The 17,471-nt window shown below is 47.9% G+C and overlaps 1 protein-coding gene across 5 annotated transcripts in view; it reads left to right on the plus strand.

The window, feature by feature from the left end:
- Nucleotides 1-17,471, plus strand: part of RHBDD1 (rhomboid domain containing 1) — a 102,438-nt gene that overhangs the window by 17,986 nt on the left and 66,981 nt on the right. For 3 of the 5 annotated variants that reach the window (XR_009463451.1, XM_059730952.1, XM_059730951.1), the window contains 2 exons: nucleotides 13,622-14,135; nucleotides 15,684-15,816. Coding sequence is in view for 4 of the 5 variants with exons in the window: in XM_059730952.1 (XP_059586935.1) it covers nucleotides 13,703-14,135; nucleotides 15,684-15,816 (566 nt within the window). In the remaining variant the exon portion in view is untranslated. The remainder of the gene's footprint in view (nucleotides 1-13,621; nucleotides 14,136-15,683; nucleotides 15,817-17,471) is intronic. The other 2 variants (XM_059730953.1, XM_059730954.1) reach the window with 1 other exon arrangement.

Genomic DNA, 17,471 nt, shown 5'->3' on the forward strand with positions numbered 1-17,471 from the left:
CAGAGCTCATGTAAAGCCATAGATGGCAGCAGCAGGTGAGGGGCTTTCCCAGCCCACTGCAGCCCTCTGGAAGGGAGCACCTGTGATCAAGCAGCTAATTGCTTAATTGGCAAGTCATTAGGCCACCCACTGTTTTCATCTTTAACTTCATAGGCTATGGATACTGGTCCCCACTTGCCTATCCCTCTCCCTTCCTTCTCACTCCTGTTTTCCCTACTGCCTTCCTATTCCTGAGGCACAGTGCCACTTCCCTTCCCTTTCCCTCCAGACTGCCCCCTGTGCTAAATGTTAACTGGTAATGCATTACCAGTATAAATTGTACAGTAACATCTGCAAGGCATGGACATGGCTATAGAGGAGGTTCAGAGGCCATGAATAGCTCTTGAGGCTACAGGTACCCTGAGGGGCATGAGAGGGCCTACCAGGAATAAAACAGAACTAAGTAGGACACTGGGTGGGACCTGCTGGCTGTTAGAAGAATTGAGGGCTCACTAGGTCCCGTAGGCAGCCTCCCTTTCTAACATTCAGTAGTTACATCAAGGCGTGGAAAGCAAAAAGGGGGAAGGGGGGCACCCTTGAAGCAGAGCAGGGCAGGGGTTGCTTGGCCACCAGGGGGCATCATGCCCCTGCCCTGGGACCCTGCACTTGCTACACCTTTTTAAAAATGAAACTTCTGTGCATCTAGTGGTAAGGCCAATATGTGATCTCTTCACATAACTTTTTGTAGTTACCAGCATGCGTTGCCATTTGGTGTGCAGATGCAGATTAAATCTTTAAAGATTTATGAAAACTGTAGTAATTAAGTGCCATTAAAAGGCTGAGCTTTTATAACATCTTTGTTGAATTAATTACAGCTCATCAATTTTGAAAAATAAGCCTTTTCTGACAGACTTTTGGTATAAATAGGATTTCTAATTGTTGCAGTTGCTTAATGATGCAAACACTGAGTGAAATGATAGTTGTGAAACTTAGCAGTGTCAAAAAATGGCTCATAAAGGAGCTTTACTTTAACAGATTGTTTACCCCAAAAACCTGTTTGGTCTAAAAAATTTTGAGGCTGATTTGATTACAGGCATTGTTGCCTGGGGGCTAGAACCATAACTAATATAAATGGTTCTTGCCAGCACAGTTAGGGATTTTTGCCCTGGTGTAGGCCAGGATTTTTGTTCAGGAGAACCAAGCTAACTAATCTGTGGAACTGAATGCTGCAGTCTACATCATTGTTTTCCTCTGAAATACCCATCAAATCTGCAACTCCATATGTGCAAATGCTGAAAATCAGTAGCTGATGCCTTTACTTCAGTTCTTCTGCTGAGAGCACATCTGAATGACAAATGATAATGGCTGGCCTACATAACCAATAATACAGAGCAAGGTGCAGTGATTTTCAGAAAAAAACAGAATGTAAAAGTTTTCAGCTGCCAATATCACTGTGCCTTCCTTAGAACATTCTGTTTCCATTCCTTTTTGAATTGTGGCTTTTGGGATTGGATTTACCACAACAACACTATGAACTTCAGTTTGGTTAGTACTCTGCCTCTGAGTCCTTTAATTTATTCTCTTTCCTTTACTTTCATGGTATCCTGAGGTGGCACCAGTTTCATTCATTGCTTTTTAGCTGTGTAGCCAAAGTTGTGTTTTTTTTTCTTTCTACATGAGGGTATCCTTTAGTTTGTGGTTGCTACAGATGTTACACAGTTTGGGTTATTTGCATGAGAAAAAGCAGTAGAACAGAAGTCACAAACTTTAAAGGTTCCTTCAGAATATATGTTTTACGCTGAAAGCCTATACAAGAATTTAGAAAACTTTCAATAAAAATTGTCACAGCTTAAAAACTCTGGACAATTGCTGCAAAATCATAGTATTATAGATAATTAGAGTTGGAAGGGACCTCAGGAAGTCATATAGTCTAAACCCCTGCTCAAAGCACGACCATCCCCGATTATATCATTGCAGCCAATGCTTTGTCTAACTGGATCTTAAAAACCTCCAAGACTGGAGATTCCACCACCTCTTTGGGAAACCTCTTCCAGTGTTTAACTACCCTCCTAGTGTAAAAGTTCTTAATATCTAACCTAAACTTCCCTTGCTACAACTTGAAACCATTGCTCCTTGTTCGTCATCTGCCACCACTGAGAACAGTCTAACTCAGAGGTGGGCAAAATATGGTGCACGAGGCCATTCTATGCATCCTGTGGGGCCCCTAAAAAATTTAGAAAATTAATATTTCTCTGTCTTTGATTCCTGTCAAAAATGACAGGAACCAGGGGCAGTAGGACCCAGGGGAAGCCTGGCGGACTCCCACAACAGCAGGGCTCGCTCTGCCCTGCTCCCCCCCGTCCCCCCAGCCGGAAGCCCCAGCAGGGTCTTCTGGCCTAGGACCACATGGCTGCTTCAGTGCAGGAAGCTCAGGCAAGGGCGGGGGGAGGGGCAGGGAAGGAGCCCAGGGAAAAGCGGCGCCTTGCCCGCCCCATGGCTGGCATTCCCTGCTGCAGCTGCTCGCAGCCCACACAGGGCTGTCATGAGTAGGCACAGGCAGCCCCAGGCAAGCAGCTGTAGCACGGGGCGCTGGCCACAGGGCAGGTGGGGGACTGCTTTTCCTGCGCTCAGCGCTAGATTGTAACCCGCCTCCACTGCAAGTCTGGGCCCCGTGCCGGCTCTGGGCTCACCCGTCAGGTGCTTGCCATGCTGGGCAGCATTTGCTGCTGCTGCCTGCCTGGAGCTCGTGCGCTGGGCAGCATAAAGGCAGAGGTGGCAAACACTGCCCAGCGCAGCAAGTGCAGGGGGGCCGCAGCTGCTGCTGCCGTGCGCAGCCTGGAGCCGGCGCAGGGCCCAGGCTGGCCCCTGGGGTGGGTTACAAGCTGGTGCTGAGCGCAGGAAAAGCGGCCCCTGCCCTGCCTCACGGCCAGCACCCTGTTCTGCAGCTGCTCACAACCCACCTGAGGCTGCCTGTGCCTGCTCAAAACAAAATGAGGGCAGGGGGTACATGGCAGGATGCCCTGCTTGTGCCCCCAGCCCTGCTACCCCTTGCCCTCCACCCAAAGCTCCTGCCCCCCAGGCCGGGCTCTGTAACTGTCAGCAGCTACCCAGAACCTGGGCCAGCTGCAAACATCTGCTTCCTCTCCACCCCGGCCCTCGCCTGTGCCTGCTCAGGACAGCCCTGCATGGGCTGCGAGCGGCTGCAGCAGGGAGCACCAACCACAGGGCAGGGGAGGGGTTGCTTTTCCCCACGCTCAGCACCAGCTCATTCCCTGCCCCCACACTGGTGTCCTGGGGCCAGTGCCAGCAGGGCCCAGAGCAGGGTGGCAGGGTCCCGGCTGGTAGGGGCTCTGTGGAGCTGGGCCAGCTCCCCCCTCTCCCTTCTGGTGCAGCCCAACCTGGCTCCACAGACCCCTGCCTGTGCCCTGCTCTGGGCCCCACCAGTGCTGGCCCTGAGACACTGGTCCCAATATAATGACCAGGGGGCAGGGCACCTGTCAAGGGGCAGGGCTACCCAGGCGGCCCTCGACAGCTTGCCAAAACTGGGTAAGTGGCCCTCTGCCCAAAATAATTGCCCGCCCCTGGTCTAACTCCATCCTCTTTCTAACCCTGCTTCAGGTAGTTGAAGGCTGCTATTAAATCCCTTCCTCAGTCTTCGCTTTTCTAGACCTAATAAGCCCAGTTCCCTCAGTCTCTCCTCATAAGTCATGTGCCCCAGGTCTCCAATTCGTCCACATCCTTTCTGGAATGGGAGGCCCAAAACTGGACACAGTATTCCAGATGTGGCCTTACCAGTGCAAAATACAGTGGAATAATTACTTCCCTCAATCTGCTGATAACTCTCCTACTAATGCAATTTAGTATACTCTTAGTCTTCTTGGCAACAAGGGCAGGCTCTTGGCTCATATTCAACTTATTGTTTGTTCACTGTAATCCCCAGGTCCTTTTCTGTAGAGTTGCTACTTAACCATTCAGTCCCCACCTTGTACTGGTCATGGGATTGTTCCATCCTAAATGCCAGACTTTGCACTTATCGTTCATTGAGCTTCATGAAAATTCTTTTGGTCCATTCATTTAATTTATTGAGATCTCTGAATCCAAGCCCTACCCTCCAGTGTATTTACTGCTCTCCCCAGATTGATGTCATCTGGAACTTGCTGAGGCTGCACTCCATCCCATCTTCCATATCGTTGATGAAGATATTGAATAAAACCAGCTCCTGGAACAAACTGTAGGCAAGGCTAGCGCCCCCAAGGGGCCACTTGCCTGCCCATACACAAATGCCAGGAGCTTGGGGAATAAACAGGAGGAACTGGTCCTCCTGCTAAATGCAAATAACTATGATGTCATAGGGATAACGGAGACCTGGTGGGACCCGACCCATGACTGGGCCACAGGTATAGAAGGCTGTACCCTGTACAGGAGGGATCAAGTGGACAAAAGGGGTGGAGGTGTAGCTCTCTACGTCAAGGAAAACTACGCATCCCTGCAAACCGACATTGGCACCCACGGTGGACGACTTGAGACCCCCTGAGTTAAAATCCGTGGGGAACATGACACGGGATATTATGGTGGCAGTCAACTACAGACCCCCTACCCAGGGTCAAGCCCCTTGATCAGGAGTTTGCCAGGGAATTGGCTGAGGCCACGTGCTTCTGGTGTATGGCTGTCATGGGAGACTTTAACTACCAACACATCTCGTGGGAGGAGTGCTCAGCCAAATTCGAGTGGTCGCAAACCTTTCTCACGTGCGTGGATGACTTCTATTTGGCGGAGGAAGTCTGCGGGCCAATGAGATGTAAAGCGCTGCTCGACCTGTTACTGGCAAGCGGGGATGACCAATCAGCGACCTAGTGATCAAAGGGAAGCTGGGTGACAGTGACCACGAGCTGATCACCCTTACCATCCACCGTAAAGCTGGCAAGTCAGTAATACAGAAGTCCTCAACTTCAGGAAAACTGACTTCAACAAGCTCAGGAGGCTCATCAGGGAGGCCCTAAAGGGCCACAACCCAAAGAGGAGGGGAGTTCAAGACGAGTGGTTGCTCCTTAGGGGAACAATCCTGGATGAGCAAGCAAAGTCTATCCCGTCTCGGAGGAAAGACAGGAAAAGGGCACAGGAGCCCCCTTGGCTCTCCAGGGAACTAGCGGACCTCCTGCGTTTTAAAAGGAAGACCTACAAAAGATGGAGGACTGGAGCCACCAACAAGGAGGAATATTCTGCTCCTGAGAAGCTCCTGCAGAGAGCAAACCAGGAAAGCCAAGGCTGTGATGGAACTCCAGCTAGCTACAAATATCATGGACAATAAAAAGTCCTTTTTTAGGTATGTGGGGGGCTGGGGGAAAAGCAAGGGCAACATTGGACCCTGCTAAACTAGATGGGACAACTGACGCCCAGGAAAAAGCAAACTTGCTTAATGGGTACTTTGCATCAGTTTTTCACCAGCCCCATGGGACGCCCCTGCCCACTGTGGGTGAGGGAGATTCCTTACCCTCCATCGAAGCTGACCTCATGAAGGAACACCTTGACAGGCTGGATACTTTCAAGTCAGCTGGCCCTGATGGTCTACACCCAAGGGTACTCAAGGAGCTGGCAAGCATCATAGCTCAGCCCCTAGCACGGATCTTTGAGAGCTCCTGGCACTCTGACGAAGTTCCTGAAGATAGGCACCACATTGGCTTTCTTCCAATCTTCAAGAAAGGGAGGAAAGTAGATCCAGCAAACTACAGGCCCATCAGCTTGACCTCTATCTTGGGGAAGGTCTTGGAAAAGATTATCAAAGAGGCCATCGTTAACAGACTAGCTGACAGCAATATCCTGAGGGATACCCAGCACAGGTTTGTTGCGGGTAGGATTTGCTTGACCAATCTCATTTCCTTTTATGACTAGGTGACCTATCACCTGGACAAGGGGGAAGAGATTGATGTCATATATCTTGATCTGGTATCCCATTGTCCCAGGGGAACTGGGGTGGCAGGAGGGCCCCAGGCCAAAAGAGAGCCCCACTTACCTCCCGTAGAGCCCAAAGAGCCGGAGGAGAGGCACACGGCTAAACCACCGGTGAAAGTGATTAGTTGCGCGTATATCCAGCTGCAGCCGAGCAGTGGGGGCGGGAGACGCCGCCCAGGAGACATAAAAAGCGGCCCCGACGATATGGAGGGGCGGCTGATGTGTGGAGGCTGGAGGGACGAGCCCTCGCTCGGAGGGGATCAGCCGCCGCGCCCGGCAGTGTGGGAAGCCGGGGGTGGAGCCAGGAGGGGCTCCAAGAGAGCCGACAGGGAAGCCGGCTGCAGCGTCGGCTGCAGAGCTGACAGGGAAGCCGGCTGCAGCGTCGGCTGCAGAGCCGACAGGGAAGCCGGCTGCAGCGTCGGCAGCGATGTCAGCTACAGAGGCGGCAGTGCAGGTGGGAGCAACGCCAACGGGAGATCCAGGAGCTGCACCCGCAGCGGAGCCAGCGGCAGCACCCTCAGAGGAACCGGAGGGAAAAGCCAAGAGAGCAGCGTTGGGGCAAGCTGGCGCTGAGACCAAGGAGCGAGCCTGTGCGGGGGGCCTCGGAGATGAGGTAACAGAGGGGCGAGTCCAACGGGGCCTCGTCGGGCCGCACCAGAGGGCGGACGAAGACCCAGAGTGGGGTTGGATGGTGGACCTTCGTGGCCCACAGCGGCCTTATGGAGAGGCGGTGATTCAGCACCCCAGTGGGTGAGCCACCAGGGCAGTGGAACCCGAGCCCAGGGCAATCCACACGGCCCAGAGGCACCCTTGTGGGCCTCCTGGCCCAGTAGTTTAAGGGCCTTGGTTAGTTTGGTGGTGGGGTAGGCACATCACGTCACAGGGTGATTAGTTAGAGCGATAGGCAGTCTTACAGGGCGGACCGTATGCCAGGCTGAAGACCCAGGCACGGTGCTGGCAAGCCGTGGGCAGGAGCTGGGGAAGAGCCGAGGACACCAAAGGGGCCCGAAGATTGATAGCCCAAGATGGCGAGTGGCCGGGGTGTAGGGGAGGTCAGAGCCCCATGAGTGCCCGCCAGGAGGCTCGACGATCCTGGAGGCTACCCCAAGGGGGAACTCCTCCACTGAGGTAACATCCCAAGTTGTGGCAGGCGAGTTAAGGGGACCCCCTCTGACGACAGCAGGGGTAGCCTGTGGGGTCCACCCGCGAGCCCAGGACAGATACAATCCCTAGTCTGGGTGAAGGCCGTGCGGGAGCGCTTAACTGAACGGAGGCAGGCACACCCATGTTTCGCCAAGAGGTGATCTGGCTAACTGCAGCCCCAGTCTCACGATCTGTTGGCTGGGGAATTGGCTCCGCAGCAGGACCCAGAGGCTGATGGTTGACAAAAGTCAGTCGTCGTGGTGCGCTGTGACCAGCGGAGTCTCTCAAGGCTCTGTCCTAGGGCCTGTACTATTTAACTTCTTCATCAGTGATGTGGACATTGGTGTCAAAACCGGGTTGGCCAAGTTTGCCGATGACGCCAAACTCTGGGGTAAAGCATCCTCACCTGAGGACAGGAGGGTGATCCAGGCGGATCTTGACAGGCTTACGAAATGGGCGGATGAGAACCTGATGGTGTTTAACACCAAAAAATGCATGGTTCTTCACCTTGGGAGGAAAAGCCCGCAGCATGCTTACAGGCTCAGCAGTGTTTCATAGGTTAGCACTACAGATGAAAGGGACTTGGGGGTCATGATAGACCACAAGATGAACATGAGCCTTTAATGTGATGCTGTGGCTAGTAAAGCGAGCAAAATGCTGGCTTGCATCCATCGATGGTTCTCTGGCAAATCCCGGGACAACATTCTCCCATTATACTCAGCCTTGGTGAGGCCGCAGGTGGAGTACTGCGTCCAGTTTTGATCTCCACAATTCAAAAAGGATGTGGAGAAGCTTGAGAGAGTGCAGAGGAGAGCCACATGCATGATCAGAGGTCAGGAAAACAGACCTTACGATGAGAGGCTGAGAGCCATGGGACTCTTCAGCCTGGAAAAGCACAGACTCAGGTGCGATCTGGTGGCCACCTATAAGTTTATCAGGGGTGTTCACCAGGATCTGGGGGAATGTCTGTTTACCTGCGTGTCCCAAAGGATGACAAGATTGAACAGTCACAAACTCCACCGTGACCTATTCAGGCTGGACATAAGGAAGAACTTCTTTACTGTCTGAGCCCCCAAGGTTTGGAATAGACTGCCGCTGGAGGTGGTTCAGGCACCCACTTTGAATGCCTTCAAGACACATTTGGATGTTTATCTTGCTGGGATCCTATGATCCCTGCTGACTTCCTGCCCCTGGATTGCCTGTTTACTGCTGTACAGGAAACAACCACAGAAGTATTTCTGGCAACAGAAATTGTGAAATAAAGACTGGTTTGAGGTACACACGGAAGAGCTGCTGCCACTTGTTGAGGCCAAGAAATACAACCGGAATCCAACAGAAAGTTTCCAGCATGCCAGGGCAGTGGTACAGAAAACAGCCAAATGGTGTGTAAACCAATACTGCATTGACCTAGGTCAAGAGATACAACTTGCCTCAGATACAGGAAACCTGCAAGTTATGTATGATAGCCTGAAGAATGCCCTTTCTCCAATTATCACTAAAGTTGCCCCCCTCCCCACCTCAGGTTTCTAGGTGGTAAAGTAAAAATCACTGATCAGAACAAGCAGATGTCATGATGTTGTGTTGGGTCAAACATTACTTAGAGCCTTACTTCCATGAAACAGACATTTGAGAAGAGGCACTGAATTGACTTTGAACTCTAAGTATGCTGGCACCCCTAAACAAAGAACCTACAGCCGAAGAACTTAGCAAGGCCATAGACTCTTTAGCAAGTGGAAAAGCACCATGGGAGGATAGTATCCCAGCTTAGGTCTCAAGTGTGGGAAGGCTATCCTGATACCACATCCAGTGTGCTACTGGAAGGAAGGTCAAGTTCTCCAGGACATACATGATGCTAATATCATCACCCTCTACAAGAACAAGGGAGGTAAGGGTGACTGCAGCAGCTACAGGGGCATCTCTTTCCTCAGCATCACAGGCAAGGCTTTTTGCCAGAGTCATCCTGAAACACTTGCAACAACTTGCAACATAGTATTGATTCAGAGCAGGGAGATCAACATGGGACATGATATTCTCCTTATGACAACTGCAGAAAAATGCAGAGAATAAAGTACATCACTATGCATAGTGTTTGTTGATGTGACAAAAGCCTTTAAACACTGTCAGCAGAGCAGGTTTGTTCAAGGTCCTGGTAAAGATTGGATGCTCCCCAACATTACTCAGTCTGATACTCTCCTTCCATGAAAAAATGCAGGCCCCAGTTCAGTTTGATGGATTAACCTCTGACAGGTTTGAGATGAAGAGTGAAGTGAAGCAGGGTTGTGTTCTAGCTCGCACACTTTTTGGGAACTTCTCTGTGCTGCTCCATTACACTTTTGATGGCTTGGAGGAACGCGTGTACCTTCACTTAAAATCAGATGGCAAACTCTACAATCTGTCACGTCTAAAGACCAATGCTGCACTCACTGCCCATTAAGAAAGCCAACTAATACTCATGAATTGCCTCTCTCATGATTGCAGAATGTTTGCCCTATCAACATTAAGAAGACTGTGGTCCTAAGACAGGGTGTTCACCAGTCACCATCTATCAGCCTTGACAATATACCTCTCGAGGCAGTGAACAAGTTCTGCTACCTTGGATCCACAGTGAGCGACAACCTATCATTGAGTGAAAAGCTAAATGTGTTTATTGGAAAGGTTGCTACCGCTCTCAGTAAGCTCTCCAAATGAATCTGGAACAATACAACATTTACAATTAAAACTAAGCTGTTTGTGTACAAATTGTGTGTCCTCTCTGTCCTTACGTGTAGCAGTGAGACATGGTCACTATGTGTATATCAAGAAAAGAAGCTGAACAGCTTCCACCTACGTTGCCTATGGTGCATCCTTGACATCAAGTGACAAGACAGAATCACCAACACAGAGGCCATCGCCAAAGCTAACCTTCCAACTATCACTGCACTACTCAAACAGCGGCACCTTTGCTGGCTTGGCCAACTCTGCAGGATGGAAGATGGGCACATCCTGAAGAACATCCTGTATGGGCAAATTGTAGGTGGGAAGAGAAAAGTAGGGTTCCCAAAATTTGTTTTTTAAAGATGTTTGCAAGCAGGACATGAAAGCTTTTGGAATCAACCCAAGCCTTTGGAAGACTTTAGCAGGAGACAGGACAAAGTGACACTCCCTTCTCAATCATGGAGTCAAACATCACGACAAGAAATGGTCACTTGAATTACAACAGAAATGTGACTGAAGGAAATGGCCTGTCAGTACAGTAGCTCCTAATGCCACGTAGACCTGTGATTACTGTGGCAGGACCTGCAAGTCTCTAATATCAGTATGTATAGCCATAGGAGAAAATGCATCACCAGTCAGTAGAATAGCTGCAATATCCATCATCACTCACTGATGATTGGATGCCATTATTAGGCTGTATGGCCCTCCCAGCAAATGTCAGGGTGATTGAAGTCCCTCATGACGAGAACCAAAGCCTGTGATCGGGAAACTTCCATTAGCTGTCTGTGATAGACGTAAAACTTCTCTATAATCATTTAGGAATACCATGAGTGCAATTGGAGCTGTTTTGTGTGAATATATTGGTTTAGTTTCAAGTGGGGGAACTGGGAGGAAATCGGTCAACACAGAAAGAACTTTGAATATTCTCCTCGGTTCCAACTGAGTTAAAAAATTAGTCTGACAACTACCAGAGTCGGGACCAAAATGAAATCAAAAGAACTTTATATTTTAAGTAGAAATTCCTTACAAGATGTGAGGGATTTTCAGGGAGTTGCTGTGGGGAAACCTAACACCTTTTATCTGAATTTAGGTTTGAGGCTGATAAAATCTTATGTTCATATAATTTGCTCTAAACTGTTCAAAACCTTTTTTTCTTGCTCTGCTTTTATTTGTATTATAATTAAACAATAATTTAGTTTTAGGAGGCATGCTTGGTCTTTTGTAGACTCACAAAGGAAGAAGTGCAGCCAGGGGTGGATTAACGCACAGGCCCACGGGACCTGGGCCCACGGACCCCTTGGGGTGCCAGGGGCAGCACGACCCAAGCAGGCATCCTGGCTGCGGGCATCTGGGGCAAGCAGCATGCACTTCCTCACCTCTTGCCAAGCCAGGGCTAGAGGCTATGTGATGGGTGTGGGGCCCTGTGCAGATGGCGGTGGCTTCCTGGGACTCTTTGTTTCCAGGAGGCCCCATGGGCGGCCTCTCTCCTGCTCTCCGCCATCTGCGGGTGGCCTCTGGCACCAGCTCTGCTGGGACAGGATAGGACAGGACAGCTTTGCCCCGCCGGGGCTGGCAGAGGGGTGGGCATGCAGATGGGGGTGAGCCCATGCTTCCCTCCTTCCTCCTTCCCCCACCCCAGCCAGCTGGCCCCGGCCCCGACCTGTCCCACAGTGCTGGGGAACTGCAGCCCCGGCTGTGCAACAGTCATCAGGTAGAGGGGCTGGGCCAGGTTGGGGCCAGCGCAGCTGTAGAATCCAGCCCAACATGATATGTAAGGGAATTGAAGTCAGTTATTTGAGAGAAGTGGATAATATTCCACCCAAGAATAACTAAATGCTTCAGGCCTAATGCTGAAGAAAAGTCAGTCAGGGAATGGGTATAGTTGGCTTGGAACCACCAATTTAGGTTTTTTTAATCTGCATAACTAAGGCTACTCAATTGCTGGAATGAAAAAGGAGCTACCATATTTTCTTGCATACAGTGCTGCACAGAATATAATACCTTATTCATGAAAAGCAGAATGAAGGGAAAAATATTTTTCCAGAGTTATGGCTGCATAGAGCAATGACAGTCTAATCTTCAGCTGACTTGCCCTTCTCTGCGCAGGGGTGGCTCCAGCCTCTTCCCGGTAGGGGTGCTGGGCCAGGCTGGGGGGCACCACCCCTCCCAGTACTGCCATCGCTGCCTTTCTGCCCCACACAGCTGAGCCCACTCTGCTCCTGCCTGCTCCAAGCCCACTCCCCCCCCCCACCGGGAAGTGCTCCGGCATCAGCTCCTACTGCTGGTGAGTTCACATGCACCTCAGAGCAGATGGTGGGGGAGCGGCCTGAGGTAGTGCAACCCTGGCCCTTCCCTCACTATCTGCTTTGAGGCGCATGTGTACCCGCAAGTGGTTTGGCGCTGATGCCAGGGCTCTGGAGCAGGGGCAACGCCTGCCTCTTCCTAGTGGCAGGGGCTGAGCTGGAGCTGGGGCTGGGTTTGACCTGGCTGGGAGGCTCCACCCCTCCCAGCGCTGCCTCCAGCCGCCCGCCCCGCACCGCTGAGCCCTTCCCATTCTCACCCGCTCCAAACCCAGCCCTAGCGTCCCTCACCACCACTAGGAAGAGGCTGGCGCTGCTTCTGCCAGGAGCATGACACCTTAGCGGGCTCAGCTGCGTGGGGTGGGCAGGGAAGGCAGTGGCACTGGGAAGGGTGTCTAGGAGGGGCTAAGGTAAATTTTGGGGTGGCTGTAGTCCCCACAGTTTTCCCCCTAGCACCGCCCCTGATTGTAGTGCAATTCTGAGTTCAAGCTTCGAGTTGCTTAGATTTGAGTCAATTGAGAACAGGTTTAAATGAACCCAAAATAAGCAACCTTTATTACATCGTAATTATTTCCTAAAACAATGGAAAAGGAATTAAAATTTTTATGTTGAGATAAGAACTTCGTTAAATATGGCAATTATTTCAGTTAGTTTAAGTTAAAATAGAGTTTGATGGCTTCAGTCTTCATTCCTAGCTCTGTTGGTTAATAGGTATAAAAAAATTATATTGCCTTTCTTACAGTTGCAACATAGAACTCTTACCTGCAGGTGAGGGGGGAAGAAACAGCTTTTAACTACTCTATTTCTCCTGAATTTCGGGAGCTTAGGGGACTGGAACAACACTCAACTTTATATAGGCTGTGTACAAATGTTCAATCCTAGTAGAAAACTTTAACTGTTAGAACTGATTTTGGGAGAGGGAGCAGTACAGATATTCAGTCTGCAACTTCTCCCTGTCCCCTGCTTTTTGCATCTTCATAGACCAGAATGATACTGGTTTGAAGATAGCATGGTTTGCTCCAGTCCTCCAGTTCCCAGGGGGACTGGAGCAGTACGGTAAAGCCTCCTTTCAACATTTCAAACTGGGGACTTTGGAGTGAGAAGCAGGTAGGGGGCTGCACTGCTTCATGCACTCTTCTTCCAGTACCTGGGAGCCAATTGGTGGGAGACATGGGTAGCAAATCCATTAATTTTGTAGAGCAACAAAGCCTTGATTAGAGGGGAGCAGTACAAATTGCAAGCCCTTTTCTTCTTATAGTGTCTGTATAAATAACTTGTGCAAAGTCATGTTATTTAGGCCTTTCACAAGGATGCAGAATTTTATCTTGTATTTATGATAAATTTGTTTGTTTAAATCTTTTTTTTTTTTTTTTGATGGCACACTTTTTTGGCATTACTGTGATGGATTCAAGAAATATAACTGAATAAATTCTGCAGATTTTGCAAATATGCCATATACATCTGACAAGGTGTTTCAATCACTATTTTCATATTTGCTTGTAACTGGCAAGTAACTGTAGAGGAATTAATATAAATTTGTTTTTTTTTTCTTTCAGAATACACTGAACTTGTGTGTCAGTTGGAATCCAGAGACTAGAAATTAGAACAATCCAATTTTTTCCAAATAAAAAGCAATTATGCAACGACGACAGAGAGGATTAAATATGGGATTAATTATGCTACTCTCTCAAATCTTTCAAATTGGGCTTACTAACATTCCACCTGTAACACTTGGGACCCTGGTATTGAACATTTTTCTCTTTTTGAATCCTGTGAAGCCATTGATAAAAGCATGTATCAGTGTAGAAGAGGGTTTTTACCAAAAAGACTGGCAGCGTTTGCTGCTTGCACCAATACACCATGCAGATGATTGGCATTTATATTTTAACATGATCTCCATGCTCTGGAAGGGGATAATGTTGGAACGAAAGCTTGGAAGCATTTGGTTTGCATATATAATTTCAACATTTTCAATATTAATTGGAGTTGTGTATATGGTGTTGGAATTTGCACTTGGAGAATTTCTGAATGACCCATCATACAACCTGAACTGTGCTGTAGGTTTTTCAGGTAAGGCATCTGATTAGTGCAGGTTAACTTAGTATCTGGTACATGTGCTCCATAGTATCTAGCCATCTTTTAGAGTAGTGAAGCTCAACCTTTTAGAGCAGTGGGCTGAGTGCTTGCAACCTAGCTGTACCACAGGTCACTACACCCCTCCAGTAGTGGGGAAGTGGGGAGGAAGGTGGCAGCCAATGTCAGAGGTAGGGAAGGTAGAGAGAAAGAGAACTTAGCTTTGGCCTGTGGAGAGGATCAGTGGTATGGTACAGGGCAGGGAAGAGGACATGTTGTAGTTGATTGCTACTGGTGCCTCATGCTGTGAGCTAGATCCAGTTATGTTGGGGGCTAGATCAGGCTTACAAGCTGTAGGTTGAACACCATGGTTTTGGAAGATGAGAAGTGGAACTATTTTTTATTTTTTTTCTAATGGTGATTAAAAAAGTACATATACTTCAACTACTTTGGGTATCCATGTGGTACGTGTGTGCCCCTTGCAGTTAAGCAAGTCTCCATGGGCCAATGGTGGCTGAGGGTACACCTATTCCCTAGATGTCCACATGCCTTCACCTGAAGGAAGGAAGGGGCTGAGCAAGCCCAGTTAAACTCTGTTTCTTTCCATTACAATGTTTTGGGTTCTCATTATTTTTGCAGTAACAGAATTGCTGTTATTGGTGAAAGTTGAAATAAATTATGTGAAGTGGTACTTTTTTATCTTTTATTCTATTGTAAGGACTAAAGAATTCTAACTCATCACTGTGGGATGGCTTCCCTCAGCAGTTATTTCTGGAACTTGGAGATCCTGAAATATATGCAATACAATGCTTGAAAAATTCAGAATTCCTGAGTCTTCTGTTGAGTTCCATGAAACTCATTCACCTCTGTTTTCAAGCCTTAGGGACATTTATGCACATACCTTTTTGTCCCATGATGTGGTGGATATCCAGTAGGTTGGAGCAGGCTCGATTAATTGAGTACACATACTCGATTAATCGAGTCTGCTCCGCACAAGCTGACATGCACTGTGCTGCATTGCATGCAGTTGTACAAGTGGTGAAATGCACATCAGCCTGCAGAAAATGGCGGTGGTGCACTTTAGAACTAAAACACCTCCACTTTTAAAAGTGCCTGGTGCTGCGGCACAAGCATGTGTACAAAATGCTAGGGGTTTTATTGGTAGGTCAGTAACTTACGTCACTAGTATCATTGTTAGTCCCATTATTCATTTGTTATGCTGTTCTGAATATTAAATACATATTGTGAACAGGTATGTTATAAATGACTTAAAATAGGATATACTAGATTAAAATATAAATTCTATGCTACACTGAAAAGATTTCACTGTTGGAAGAAAAATGTTACAATTATAAAATTCTGCATCTTCTATATTTGAAGTAAAACTGTAGGCTTGAAATTTTATGGAGAAATAGCATGATATTAAGTGTAACCATACTGTAAATGAGTCTTCTTTTTATATTTTTCAGTTCCTTGAATTTTCAACACTATCAGAGCTGCAGGTATGTCACTCTTGATGTGATTATTTTGTTTTATTCTTTTCAGGTGTACTATTTGCTCTGAAAGTTCTGAACAACCATTATAATCCAGGAAGGGTCAGCAACGTCATGGGCATTCCTGTATCCAGTAAATATGCTTGTTGGCTGGAGCTTGTGGCAATTCATTTGTGTTCCCCAGGGTATGTGTGTTAAATCCTTCACAATTCATAAAAGTGATTTTGGGTGTAAACATTCTGTTGAGGAGTTGATTTTGTCTGGTTGGCTAGTGTCCAAAATACAGCGGGACTGAAGGCAGCAATTTGTCTTTCCATGCAGCACCCCGTAGTTTGATGATACGTTTCAAATAGGAAAAATTGGCACCGTGTGTGGGGATTCTCACCATATTGGTAGAGGCTAACTGAGGATACTGGGAAAGGAGAAGGGATGCCACCCCTCTTTCCCATGTCTTGAATGAAAAACTGGGCTATAACTGGCCCTTGTAGGAGAAAACAGTATCCTTTTTTTACCCCTTAAAACTGTTCTCTCTTAATCCCAGCTGCTTCTTAGTATATCTCAGTCTAGCTATTATATGTACTTTTTTGGTTCAGTTAACAAACCACCACATTGACCGCTGGACTCCGTTCTCAAAAGACTGCCAGGGTTATACCATATTATTTACATTTTAAATTGGTTCTGCATTTAAGTCAGTTCTACGTTTTCAGGGTCAGTTGTAGGAAATTTTTCTTTTTCCACTGAATACAAATTAAAAACTACAACAAAGATATAGTCTGCTCTGAATTGCAGCTCTAGATATAAACTTCATTGACAGAGCTAAAACCTGGGATTCAAAACACCCTGGTTTTAGAGGTTCAAAATTCAATGTCTCCTAATTTTTAAGTAATGTGTAAAAGGACAAAATAGGTAGTTATATGGAAATTTTCTGACAATATAATTTTGTTTTGTTGAAAAATGCTAATTAATTTAATCCAAAAAGTTTCATTATTGGTTTTGACCAACTTTCAGTGAAACGCAGGCAAGGTTCCAGCAGGAAATCAGGCCAACTTCTGCCAGTTTGCCATGTGGGCTGTTTCCTGGCTCTCTGACTTCTGCAATGACCTTGCCACGTGAACTGCCTCAAACCTATGGCTTCTCAGCTCTTTGTTCTCTGTAAGGGAGCCAGGTATTTGGAAGCTTCAACCTAAGGTAGGCTTTTTAAGGCTTCTGAGCCCTGACCCTCATGATGGAGGATTAATGCTTACCTTCCAGTCCAGTAAAACCAATCAAGGAGATCCCCACTGTTTGCAGAGTGACGGTGACTACCTAATGGTGCCACAAAGATCATCTCTTCTGTCATGGTAGCGGCAAAGGAGATGACCCAATGCTGGCTGGCTTTAAGGGTGCCATGCAGAGTCATTTACTCCATACAGTACTACCCTATCGTTCTGATTATAAATCAAACTTGTACATGAGCGGACTGATTTTTATAATTCCTATTGAGGGAGAAAAAGGGTTCTGTTGTAAACTGGAACAATACTGTAACTCTGAAGTTTTCACTGAAATGTTAGCCAATGTAGAAAATCTGAGAAATTTTAAGAGAAAGCAGGTACAAGAGAGAGAGGTTTCTATTAAAATGTTGCCACTGGCTGTTAAAAGTTCAAATCTAAAATCCAAAAGCAAGAACAATTGAATTGGGGGGGGGGGGCAGTTATTTGGGCTGGAGGGTAACTTAGGGAGTTCTGGTGAGCTGCTGCAGGCCAGCCCCCCCTTCCCGCCGACAGGGGCCCATGTCAGCCCTCCCTCCTCCTCCCCTTCCCTTCCAGCCTGCAACAGCTCAACAAAACTCTCTAAGTGATAT

This window comes from Alligator mississippiensis, chromosome 7, assembly GCF_030867095.1.
Source record: "Alligator mississippiensis isolate rAllMis1 chromosome 7, rAllMis1, whole genome shotgun sequence".
Classification (NCBI taxonomy): Eukaryota; Metazoa; Chordata; order Crocodylia; family Alligatoridae; genus Alligator; species Alligator mississippiensis.